Raw genomic sequence first — 14267 nt, 5'->3', positions numbered from 1 at the left:
ATAATTTATCCGCAATTCGGTAGAGCTTGTATGAATTGCTCTAAGTTAAACGTATGCGAGTCCATCGATATAAATATACGATTTGAAATTACATTGCACGTTTAAGACGATTATGGTCTCTGCAGAGAGTATTCAATATCGACATAAAACAGAAATTTTCCATAGAAAAGAGACATTGGGGCATCGCTCAAGGAACAATTAGACGTCTGACTACAGCTGAGAGGTTCATTAAATGAAATCCTATTAATTGGTTCTAAATACTTCACTACTCCAGTTAGTTGCTTCTTGTAATGTTTCGAGATGTTTGAATCGATCGGGACTTAAGGTTACTTCGATAATAATCAATACGATTCCTTGATGCATATTGTGGTATGCTTTGAAACTTTGAATGGGCAATTCGAAATTATTATTTGAAGAGCGGATACTAATCTATGATCTCTCTATGTGGAATGCATCCTTCAAATTGACGAATATTAGTTCTAAATTGAATTAATAGGTACAAATTACAGCTACAATAGAACTGCGCTTCGGTATTATTTGATTTATTAGTGCTAGTCAGAATTTGACAATTGAATTTATTTACCTTATCGAGTTTATTGAATTTATCGATTCCGCTAAATTCTTCATCATCACTGTGTTTATACTTTATCCTTTATTTGCACTTTTATTATTTGATATAATTGTTTCTCGGAAGAAAAGTTCCAGGTAAGTATATATCGGGAACAAGACTGCCTAGATTCCTAGTTTTCAACATTATTTCATTACGTTCGAGAGAGCGAAAGCGCACAATTCCTTGGTTCAAGTTTGGAGTATGGGCTTCACCGTCTCTAACTTCATACCTTTATTGCATTAGTATAGAAACCGTGGAAACACCAGCCACCGCATGCAACGATTCAATGATTAGGTTTTACTTTGCTGTTCTAAAACTTTTAATTTCTTGAAATTTTCTTAAGATTTTCTTTTAATATGTTCTGCCTAGATTTTTCTCCCTTTCGCATTGCCTTTGCAAAACTTGTAATATAGAAAGAACGTGAATGTAATAATATGTTGATATTTGTATTGGATCGAGAAACAACAACTTCTAGACATGATGATAAGTTCAATAATAAGTGGTTCATCGTGATGCTCTCAAAAAATACATACAGTAACCAAATGAGAACGTTGCGTCACATTGTGACAGAAAAGTAATTGATTTTAAGGGCAACACAAGGGCAGCACACACAATTTGCGCGCTCTTTCGTCTCGCAAACTTCATTTAAAGCAAACTTCATTTCATTTAGCGCCCATCATGCGGCTCGCGACGCCCGTTCGACGTTATTAACGTTTTTAACGTTCACTTGTGCGTGGTCGCGATTAATGTTATATGTAAAACGTTATTATTCATGACCCGTCGCCGGTCGAGTTTATCTGTAACTAGATTTCCCATCGAGTTCGTCAGCCATATGATGTCATATTAGCGCGGAGGGTGCCCGCGGCTCCGCTCGCATGAAATGTGACGGATTTATTGCGTTTTTGACGCGATTTGGTTTTCCAATACTCATTTTTGTAAGTGGATTATTGCCGGATTGAAAAATGGCGAACAGAACTCGCGAATTTGTTTCTTGATTTCTGTGGATGGATTTTCTTTTGGCTTAATGATAATTTTTTACTATGCCATCGCTGTGACTACCTAAATATAGAAAGCTTAAATATTAATCATTTACTACTTGTAAAGTATATTTAACGAAACTATCTCGTTTGTAAAATTAAATATCGATCAAAGTTAATAAAATAGGTATTCACGAAAGCAATAATGTTGTTAATGATCAACGGCAAATAATTATTAAAAATTGGGTTTCATTAAACAAAAGATTAATATAAGAAAATCGGAATATGTATTGCATTTCACCACGAGCTTTACCATACCTGAAACATAAACACAACGTTCCGATTGAAACGTTATTAACAGCTAGTCCTATTCTAGCTAGGCCGGATTTCACGGCACCTCCCGGTATGAAATTCTAGCACCATACAAATGCGTCTCTCTCGGGGAGAACATAGAAGGATCATTTCCATACCGTCATTATCGTGATATGTCACTCCGTACGGTATACCGTTTAATTAACGGATAAATTAAAATATAGTCTGTGGCGTTTAAATTTAATTATGGAACACTTCAATAATTTACACCCGGCTTATGAGCGGGGTTGAGATGGATGGGCATTTGGGTTAAATAACTTATACGTCACTGAAATTCTATGCGGGCGGTTCTTTGCCGCCGCCCTACGGTGTCGTAGCATGCGAGCTACGACACGACGGCGTTGTCCAATCGGCTACAGCTTATTTTGCTACGAATTAGTTACGAGCTACGCGTGAAGACTAGCTGGATATAAAATATGTTTTTTTTACAATAAATATTCTTTTGCCTTTTTTCGTTGTATGCAGAAATACTTGTAACGTGGAAAAATAAAAGTTTTTCTTGCATTTTTACGTAATTTATTTAACAATTTTACGAAAACTACTGTTTCATTGTTTGGCTGATAATTAATTTGTAAGTTGAAACAACACTTTTTAAAAAGCTACCAGCATATCAAAGTTTTATTGTAAAACTGGCAACTCACTCACTAATTTGGATCAGAAACGAGCCTATGAAAAATTATATTCAAACTTTGTATTTATTGCTGGCCTTGCTGGTCTATGCAAATTTATTTACAACTTGCATCCAAACAGAACAAACAAAGTTTCAAATTTCTACTACATAGCAGGCGCTTGATTGGCCTCGCAGTTTTAAAAAAGTTAGACATTCATACACTGTGCGAAAAATATAAACGTCAAGCGCTGAAGCATTTCAATTATAAATATAATAATGAACGCATCTCCTCGAATGCATTCTGCGAAAATGCGAGATCTACGAATTTAATTAATTCAATATAATTTATTACAAGTCGTACACTCGATTATGGCTCTTATTTTCTCAAAAAGAAGCGGTCAGCGCTTCGATGTGCAACTATTGGTTTTTATAACAATGCTCATCAGCCTGTTCATAAATAAAGTTGCTCAACCGAACAATCGACTCCGTAATATTGTCAAAACATTGATATAATTAAGTGATTCGGCACGCGTTGTTGCTGTTATTAATTCCGCTAATGCATTGCTTATTTATTAGTGTTAAGCGTTATTTGCACGTGTTAAGCGCACTCGGACACATTTAAGCGGCCCGTAAAGTATAAACATGAAACGGCTCTAAACAGCAATGAAACGCCGAGTAGGTCCTACAAGAGCCGGTGTAAATGCAAGTCAATTTAATTTGTTTACGACGCTAATAGAAAAAACGAAGGACACCTCTCTCCATTCGAGATAAGCCCCGCCCGGGTGTTAATTTGCATTAAAATCCCACCCTTACCGTGAAACTAGCCGTCCTTTGTTCGGAGAGTTTTTAAATCGACCCTAAGGGGGTGTGTCGGCCGGGCCGTGATCTGAGCATTGAAAACCGGTGCTAGGTAAAATGATGAATCTGTATCGCGTATGGCCGTTGCCGGAGCCGTATTGTTGTAAGGCACTCTTCCGTCAGCCGCCGGCGAGTGCAGCCGAATGCACGGTGCGCGTGCTCCCGTATACGCAGACATGCAGCCTCGCGCTCGTGGCTACACGCGCTGTACCGCTCAGTGCCACCCGCCTTGTCAAGCTTCTTATCAACAGTTGCAGGAGAGCGACTTCGACGAGCGGTCGCTGTCGCTGTGCGAGTCCACGGAAGCTTCGGACTTTTTCAACACCGTGAAGAAGGGTCCCGGCAAAGTTGTCGTCACGGCGATCGAACCACCCCCAGAATTTCAGGTATGTGACAATTTTTTGCCTTGATTGTGCGAATGTATCGCATTTTAACGATTTTTTAAGCGTTTTTTTTTCTAAAATTCTACTTCATTTGTATAATATGTATTTTTTTTATATATGTATATTGTATTTATAAATATATATTTAAATTTAAAATACCTATTCTAAAGATTTTAATTTGTTATTACAACTATTTTATTTGTTTGATTAAGATTTATTGTATTTAAGACAGGATGTGTTTAATTTCGTTGCGTCTTGTTAACGGAAAAGTAATTGTTATTTCTAATTAATGATGCTACTTATTAGCGATGTTTATATGCTATTGTTTAGCTGCAGCCTGCGATTTTGAATAATTCTGGGCGTTTAAAATTTATATTTAAAAGTGTCATATATTGATTATTTTATTAATTGTTTTATATGCGAAACAATTATTATTAGTTATTTGCAAAATTAAATAATTTGATACGTTAACTTACTTACAAAGTCGTAAATCTCCCGTCGGAAAGTTCACTTCATACTTAAATTTAGTACTTCTTTAATTTATCAATTAATAAAAGGTTTTATTTTATGACATATATTGTTTATGTATTATATTTATTAGTTTTATACGTTAATTTATAATATTTATAATAGTAGTTAAGCTTAATAAATTAAAAAACAAACCAATACTCACTAAAAATGATGATTTAGTTAATTATATGTTTTTATAATCGTATTCCTTTCTGTAGTCCGTCGGTACACCCTTTGGTTTTCGTTGGACCTATATATTTTTAATTTTGCGGACCATTTTTAAATTACGCGACGTCTACGGTAATTTTTTGTCAATAATGTTTACGATATTAATCTTGGATTAAATAATTATGCCTAAATCGAATTTTTAAGAAGCAGTGTAAATAATCTGACTTTATTTTGTAATTAATATACTAACCGATCGGTCGAACTTCGCTTGGATAGACTTTTCTTGTTAGTTGGTATCGTTTAACAGTTATTATCTCAATTGAAACCTAGACAAATCGAACAAACCAAAAATCATTAAAATCCGTTCGGCCGTTCTTGGAATATGAGCGGTATAATTAACCCGACTTTATTTCATAATTAATATACCAGCCGACCGCTCCGGCTTCATCCAAGTAAACTTTTCTTATTCGTTTTTCAATATTTAAAAGTTATTATCATAATTCAAACATACACGAATACTATAATCAAAAATCAAAAATCATTCAAATCGGTTTAGCCGTTCTTGAGATATAAGCGTTGTAATTAAACGGTTTTATATAATACATACTAGCCGATCGCTCTGGCTCCGCTTTGTTAAACTTTTCTCGTTAGTTTTTCCGTTTTATTCAAGAGTAGACAATTTCGACAGTTCAAAAAACATTGTATTTAATTGATCCGTTCTTGATATATGTATAAGCGGTGTAATTAAACCGACTTTGTTTTAATAGCTAAGTCCGAGTAAATGTATGTGTGCGTCCACACTGAATGCGCGGTGGCAGCGGCCTAGGCGGGCGCGACGAGCGGGCGCTCGCGGTGGCCACACCGACGCGCGAGCTCAAGTAGCGGTTCGACGTTTTTCGGGTGTTGCAAACTTTGGACGACTTGCTATTTTTACTGGACAGTCCGATTTTGAGATAAGATCATTATAGAAGTTGTACACGAAATAAATAAAACAGAGGAATAACGGGTGAATCTTATATGAAGAATTGAGATTATACCCTACAAAATTACTGTGGTGTATATAAGTGTTTTAGATTGAATCGCACTTATAAATAAAGAAGTTTCACTTCAACAATTAAGTATAATTACCGCTATTTTACGAAAAACAATAAAGGATATAATATAAGAAGTCGAGCGACAAGACCGAACTGGTTTGATACCCCCGCCGTCCGCGCATTGGGTCGCTTGCTGACTAGGCCCGTATAGGGATGGCGATTCTTTACGAAAAAGATCGATTTTTAAATCGATTCGAATCGTAGTCTAATGAATCGATTCACGAAAAAATCGAGGCCTACAAAATCGATTCTTAAAAAATCGATCTCTTTTTCAAGTTTGCATTTACAATGTAAATTTGTATCAATTTTACTAAAAACAAGATTAATATTGCAATTAACGAAATCTTATCAATAAAATCAGGGAATTCAAAAATAACAATTATTTTTATTACCGTATCAAACTATAAGGATATCAAACAATAACAGAACAAACTGAAAATAATAGCGTCAAAGTGAAAAATAAGAAGCGCTTTACTTATTTACTTACCTTACCTACTCTCAATTAGTTATTATTTCGCAACAAACACTACATGAAAATCTGATGAAAATCAATTATCAATCATGAAAATACTTATATTATGCTAATAACAGTATTCAATAAACGACAACAACAAATGAATAATGCAAATTGCAATATCAATCGTCACAGATTATAGATACATAAAGTCAAAGACTACTAACGTAACTTTTTTATTAAAGAGAGGCGAGTAAAGGATACTAAACATACAGCCATCTCGCGAGTTTATGAGTAGTTAACTCTTTAACCGGCAGCACTCTTATAATTCAGGCACATTCAACTAAATGCAAATAATTGTATGGTTTATACCAAAACAGAAAAAATCGAATGTCGATTTTCAAGGGTGATATATCGATTCAGTGAATCGACACAGTACTTCATATCGATTTAAAAAATCGATATTTTCTGCTCGAAAAATCGATTCTTCGATTAATCGATCTCAGATCGCCATCCCTAGGCCCGTAGTGTGGCCAGAACGCGCGGATAGGAGAGTTTGAAAACTACGCGCGCTGGCTCGCTCATTACCGTCGCACTAGGCTTCCGCCATAGTCATTTCAATGTGGACGCAAAGGCGCGTTTCATACGTTTGATATTTCGCGCCCGCCGTCGCAACCGCGCTAGGCTCGCAGTGTGGACTTGCACTATACCTTGTTAGTTATTCAATACTTTAACAGTTATTATACTAAGGGCTGATTTTTCAATCCTTGGTTAATACTTATTCGTCGAATAACGTATTAAACTATCATTTCAAAAATGTATTCTTCCGTCTTTGACAGGTTTACGGGTGACAATTTAATATTATCGTGTAATACTTTATTGGGCGGATAAGTTTTAACCATGGATTGAAAAATGGGCCCTATTTAACAAAACAAAAATATACTAACTCTTTCCGTGCTTGCGTTATAAGCGGTATAGGTAATTAAACCGATTTAATTTTATAATAGTACACTAAAGCTGTTTGCTCCGCCGCGGCCGTCGGCCGGGTAAACTTTTCTTATAAGTTTTTCAATGTTCTAACAGTTATTAGTAGTGATAAATTCTTCTAAATAATAATCATTCAAATCAGTAATAAACCAGACTTTTAATAATATACTAGCCGATCGCTCCGGCTCCGCCTGGTTAGCTTTTCTTATTAGTTTTTCCGTTTTTAACTGTTATCTTAATTCAAGAGTAGAAAATCCTATAGTATTTCGTTTATATAGCCGTTTTTGAGTTATAGTGGTGCAACCATAGCGTATTTTTTTATTTAAATCAGTAATCATAATCAGTAATCAGTAATATATATAATCAGTAATCATATGCTTAAACATAATAAATTAATTAGAAATTCTATCATTTTCCTAAAATGAAATGTTTAAACGAATACTTCGAAATAATCTTACCTCATATCAAATTTAATTACTTTTTGAAACAAATTTCTGCAGTATGGTAATTAAAATAAACGGTAAATATAAGTAAATTTAGTGACCGAGTCTTTACATGTTATTTAGAGTTCATTTTGAGTGCAACTGTTATAGTAAGGCGTTACCCGGCAATTTCGACTATGTTCAACCTCTATAAAGTCTGGTACAACATAAAGCACAATACCGAAAAAAATATATAAAATAGGATGGTCTTTGATCTTTAATTGCTCGCGAGGACTTTTTTCCAAAGTTAATAGATTTCTAGAAAAAAAATGTGCCGTGGTCATCGATTTTTCCGCAAATACTCTATAAACTTCGTAACCTGCTGACTTAGAGCTCTGAAAATTTTATGTTTAATAAATTATCAGTTACACAACAGTCCATGACGAGGATATTTTGTTTCACTGATTAGTATCTTTTTAAATACAAAATGCGAGGAAAAAAGAAGGTGCAGCGGGAGAGGTTTGAGATCCGTCAAGTATGGTCAAGGTTATTAGCGCATGTATAAGCCTTAATGCTTTAAGCCTTAAGGAACTAATTGAATTGCATCTAAATAATTGATTTTAACGTATACTGTAAAGAGGCTTATGAGTAAAAGCTTTATCAGAATGGCTTACGCTTAATTGGTTCAAGGAATATCGGGGAAATGCGTTTCCAGTTTACACCTACGTTATTAGAAAACTTTGAGAGTGAATAATGAATTCTAGTTGATAAAATAAACTTTATTATTTATTCGTCCCGTTTCACCTAGCGTAAAGATAAAACATTGTTTATTTATTTATTTATTTATTTATAATACTTCATTGTACAAACATGAATGGACAAAGCAGAAAAAAAAGAACAAAATTACAAAGGCATCATTTGTACAAAAGGCGGCCTTATTGCTGAACAGCAATCTCTACCAGGCAACCTGGTAGTATTGTTTAGTGTTATTTGTTGCGATTTTGGTTGCAATTTTTTGAGATAATATTGAATAGGTACTAGTTGCTCGTCCCGGATTCGTCTGAGACTGTTTTGTTATTATCTTAATCTTCAACAATCTTAACAGAGACAAATCTAAATCATAAACTAAAAACGTGAAGGACCTTTTAATAAATTGGTTTAACCAGCCTTTTTATAGGAGGATTTATTATAGATTATATTAATTGAATGGTTAATTTCTTCCAATGAAATGTGAATAATTCTTACCTAAAATACATTCTTATAATAGTTTTTTGAATAATATCAATTCTGTAGCCTTGTAATCAAAATAAACTCTTAATAATAAAATCAAGCAAACGCGAGAAATAATGTATTGTAATGTAATGTCTCGAAAACGTGTTTGAATTTTAGCCGTCGGAAGAAGTTTAATATAAACCAATGGTAAAGATAAATTAAAAGCATAACATTATGCAACAAAACATTACAAAAAGTAGAGAGAGTTTTTTTTTATCTTTCACCGCAAAGTTCGTTCCGTTTATAACTAAATTATACATCAAATGGAAACTAAGTCATTCATTACTTGTTAACTGACATAAGGAAGAGATCCCACGGCGTAGACGATTAATATTTATTTCAATACTTTTATAACTTGCATTGAAAATGGGGTTTGCAACTAAATTATAAAGAAAACGAAACGGCCATTAAAATGTTCCTGTACTTTGTTATTTTCATTGCTTATATTTTGGAAAATCGCGTGTTAGAACATTGGCATTGGCGATTTTTCTCAAAAATATAATCATTTTAATAAATAAAGAAATAGATGTGTACTTTGGATTAACATATTCGTATATCTATTTTTAACACTGTTTGTTTAGAAATAAGGAAACTTTTCATATTTAAATTAATGATTTGATTATCTAGTCAAAAAACTTAAGAAATTAAGATCTAGTCAAAAACGATTACATTTACTGAAATTTAGACGACAGTTATAATCGGCCTTAACTTTGCGTAATTAAAAATTATCACATTTACCGTTTCGGTTTATATTCCCTTACAATATATTCTATCTATTAATAAATAGAAGCAAGTACACGGAGCTTATCTCCTCTATGCCGAAACAATATTCATGCACCGAAATGAACAGCCACAAAGGGCTGCCGTAACAAGTTGCGGCAAGCGTCGATAACTTTAACGATCGACTAATGATCCGTATTTTCCATGCATTCATTTATGGTGTATTAGGTTTGTTAGAAAATTTATCGCTATATTGTATTGAACGTTATAGTATTGCAATATGGAAATGTATAGTTTTCGGGTACCTAGTACGACGATTATAATAAACGCGCACTAATTCATTATTTATAAGTTTTGCAGTTTGAAGTTTAGATATCAGTTACGACTACTCAGTTTTTTGTCTTGAAAAGATAATAGATAATGTCTGTGCCGAAAGAGAGAAATTGATTTTCTCATGTAAAAACGGGCATGTTGATTGCACATGACTTCGATGAATATTGCGGTTGTATTTCATTACTTGGAACAAGATAAGCGATTTATTTCCACTCCCGGCTCTCTTTGTGTTTTGCTCATTACAATTTGTATAAAGGATGTAATTAAAATATAATTAAATGGCCGCTTGTCCCGGGTTGACCATACGACAGTTTTTCCTCTTTATTATATTAGTTTACACAATGTTAATGGTTAAACCGACCGCGTACGCTTTAACATAAGTCATTGAGAAAAAATTGAATAAATGTAGTAGCTCCTTAGCGGTATTTCATATATGTAGTTATGTTCGGTAATTCCGGATACCACTAATTAAAGCATTTGGTAATAGTATGAAGACGTAGTATAGTTGTAAGTGTACGTCGGTGAGCTTAGGCGGGGAACGAGGTAGATAACGAGGTAGCGGTCTCTCGGTACATTCGGTTAAGGGGTTTTAGTCGGTTAGAATTCGACATGACCCACAGTTCTCTCCCTGAGAACGTTTGGTATCTTATGCAAGATATCTCCACTAAAAAAAGGTTTCGGTCAGCCGAGAGGAAGGTCTCTAATAGCGTCGCGGGCCGACGTCTTGCGCGTCTAACTTTGTTTGCAAGCTCTTTTCTTATGCGCCATCGGTTTATACTGAAACGTGCTGGGAAAATTTTTCTTTGACAATCTGTGGGCATTGTGTTTGCATTCGTGAATGTTGGACGACTAATTCGACACTCAAAGTTCGATTTTATTTGTGAAAATTCAGTTGACGTGACCTTTGTGATCAATTGCATGAATTGTAACCTCACAATTCTTGTACATTTCGTTTTTTAATTTTTAAATTTATGAGCGATTTTGGTTTTATGATTTCTACTAATTTAAATTAGAATTACTATTAAGAAAACATTAATAACTCACTATACATTCTTAATTATAAACAGTACAAAATGTTAATCGATCTAACATCAACAACAAACATAATGTTCCGAAAGCGCTATAAGCAAAATCAAACAAAGAGGAAGCAAACGAGTTAAACAAGCGAATCCACTGAAATGATCCTTTCCGATTCCGGCCGATTTACTGACAGAACGAATGCGGTTTCCACGCTATGCGCTCTAAGCTCGACCTCACCACTAAACAGCAAACATTTTACGCTGAAATAAACACCCATCCAACAAATATTTTCCTTACATGGCCGCACATTTTTCTAACGTGTCTGACAGGTTTTCATTACAATATTTCCAATGCACGGATTCGAAAAACGACACCAAAAATTTAATCCGCGCCCGTTTCAAAGGGCTACCTACTTATGTTACGGGCACACACTACACTGTATGCTAGATGTGTGGATGTTAATGCCTGTTTTGTTTTATTTTAAACTGTCGAAGCATACTTCGAAATAATCAACAATCAACTGATAGCAACAAATACCCACTATGCAATACGAGTACATGTATTTGATGTTGGAGAGTCGAGAGTACCATAGGTATATGATTCTATTTTAAGCCGATAATATTGATATTTGTGCTATTTTAGATATATTTTGAATAATATCTCCATGCCCGAAATATGTTAGGAATACTAATATTCGGCTGTTGCGCTGATTTTAATTTCAAATGCTTTTTACGTGAAGACGGATACAAATACGCCTAGCTTTTACATCCATCTTATCTATTGCAAAGCGTTCTATTAGAAGTTAACAAAGAGAAAGCTATTCCAATAAGTGTTCGCTGACGAAAGGTAATTAATATAAATAGAAAAAATCCTATCTCTTACACCAGTATTTATTAATCAATGCTGAAACTGAACGAAACTGATATTTCTTTCTTCCAGCTAAATATCTTGAAAGAGAAAACGGCGAAAGACTGTTTTAATTAATCAGTATCTAATTATGTTTGTAAGAAGGGGTTCAGTTATCACAATCGAACTATAATAATGTATTTGTACGCTAATCAATACATTTGAATATTGTTTCACGTGCGTTTCGAACTACGGCGTTAGTTGAAACATTGACTCAAGTTTAACAAAGTTTTCCGACGGCGCGTCCGTGAATAGGTCGTCTGATCCGGTTTCACTAAATGGTGATGGATGTTGGGAAATAGAAATAAATAAAATTTATTGAAATATCCATTTATAAGGATAAAACTGCGATTTCACAGTTGATATCATTGTGATAGAAAGCTTTGATTAAATTTTATTCCGTTATAGTAAATTTTAGGTCGAGGAGATATATGCAATTTAAACGAAAAGTTATTCAGAATTTTACATCGAACAAAATAATATTATTTCTTGCGCTACTTTAAGTGCTCGAATATGTCTGAATAAATTACGTTTGATGTTTGGATACGAATTCGCAGAATTACTGAAGTTATTTAAAAGTTCGAAAAAACTGCGAAGATATAATTAATATAGTAATTATATAAAGATAACTACGTATCAAAAAACATATCAATTAAAGCTACGAATCAAATATCTTACTGACAATCAAATGTTATATTTCTGTACGAACATTTACAATGTAATATGTATTGCGAAACACTTAAGTTATAGAATATGTTTACGTATCGTTTGATAAAATTACTTGTTGAATAATGATGCTTTCAGACTGCCTCTATACAGTTGTGGCTTTAATTAGATCACCTCAGCCCCGAGCCTTTGCATGCGACGTCTTTATTAAAAATAACCTTATTATAGCCCTGTGAAGATGTTTTCTGAATTAATACAATTTGAAGACACAAGGTGTTACCTAGCAAGACTTAAACGTGGAAGATACACTTCAGTTATCATAAATGTAGTAAAAGAAATCTAAAAAGCACGCTGTAATGATAAAATTGACTATAAAGTAAAAAATATTTTTCTGAAACTATATTTAGATTTTATTCAGGATGTTAAGATAATACGTGTTCAAAGTTTGAATTAATTTTGTCCGATTAAAGAGGATCAAAATAGTCTAAAGAAGATGGTTACATACAATGATAGATTAATCTAATCGAAGCGTGTTAAAAAGTGTCAAGTGGTTATAATTTTGCGTAGTTTATTTTGGGTAGATATTAAAATAAATTGAGGCATAATGATAGGTTCAATTCAATGAGCTGAATTCAACTAGAATGTAAGCGATTGCCCAGAAATTTATAGTTCACTTCAATTTAGTTATTATAGCGTTGAAACATTATGTGTTTGCGTTCAGAGGAGCGTATAATTTGTTGTTTTTTGGCTTCGTCTTATCAATGTGGTTTAAATTATGTGAATATTTCAATTATATATAACTGAGTGCGTAGATTCGTTGTGAACGTGTAGGCAAGGCGCAACTGGTTAATGATGATTCTGCAGTACACTTAAAGGTATTTTATGCTCTAAATTATATCCTCATTTGTTTAATATATTTGATTGGAGATAATTATTACAAGTGATTTATAAATATCTTACCCTCTCATTAAATAAAAGAACATGGTATTGGTTACACCCACAGTTACACCGCTAACTCAAGAACGACGTTAAATCCGTTGTCTTCACTTAGATTACGGCGTATTTATGGATCATTTTAAAATTAAAAAAAAATGTAGGTAGTTTGATTGAAGAGGTATTTACCAATAATTAATGTACGTTATTGCATGAAAATATAAAACAACGAGTGATTGAATTCAAATTTAATTATTAAACACATACTCTTCGACGAATTAATAATATTCTCTATTAAAATTTATCTATATTAATTGAAAGTTATTTAATATAATTATTTTCAAAATAATCTACAAATTAAATAATTCTCTACAGGATTTTACTTTATAAGGTTCGTATTACTGAAAGTAACGTACGGACTTCCACGTATAATCAAAGGATTACAATATGAACTAGGTATAATGTTAAAGGATTTTCCCCGAAAACATTTTTTAAAAGGGCGGCATGTAAATAGCAGTGTAAATTGAAATCGTTGATGATAAATATAGTAGGCAACATGTTTCTTTGAAAACGACGAGAAACGACTTTTTACAGCGAGATAAATGCTTTTTACTTTTTGAGAGCGGCGATATTAAAAATCGACATTGAATATAGGTAATAAGCTGTTTGCATTCTCAATAGAGCGCAATATTAAATGATCGAAGAAGTCTAGGTATATGAAAGACGTTCTCGGAAATTCACAGTACAAGGGTAGATTTACATCCATCGCTGGATATCGTCTGCCTGCAATACGGCAGGTTCTAGTTTTTCAAGTTCCGGAGATATCCGAAGATATTTATACATGATTTGTGTGTTTGTTTTACAGAAGGGAAACACAACAGTAGATGACTGTGCAGCTAAATATTAGTATTCGGTATTTGTAATATCGGGTGTGTTCATTGAATAGTGCAGATGTAATACTATTGAGTAATT

The 14267-nt window shown here is 33.6% G+C and overlaps 1 protein-coding gene across 3 annotated transcripts in view; it reads left to right on the top strand.

Annotated features, from left to right (window-relative positions):
- Nucleotides 1-14267, top strand: part of LOC149491057 (uncharacterized) — a 90604-nt gene that overhangs the window by 46627 nt on the left and 29710 nt on the right. For 2 of the 3 annotated variants that reach the window (XR_016315680.1, XM_089695818.1), the window contains exon 2: nucleotides 3679-3813. The exons of the other annotated variant lie outside the window; for it this stretch is intronic. Coding sequence is in view for 1 of the 2 variants with exons in the window: in XM_089695818.1 (XP_089551944.1) it covers nucleotides 3679-3813 (135 nt within the window). In the remaining variant the exon portion in view is untranslated. The remainder of the gene's footprint in view (nucleotides 1-3678; nucleotides 3814-14267) is intronic. 3 annotated transcript variants of the gene reach the window in all.

Source organism: Colias philodice, chromosome 1, assembly GCF_061535455.1.
Source record: "Colias philodice isolate Cphi_HAF_F1 chromosome 1, ilColPhil1 Martin Lab GWU primary, whole genome shotgun sequence".
NCBI lineage: Eukaryota > Metazoa > Arthropoda > Insecta > Lepidoptera > Pieridae > Colias > Colias philodice.
This window is presented reverse-complemented; position numbering and strand designations above follow the sequence as displayed.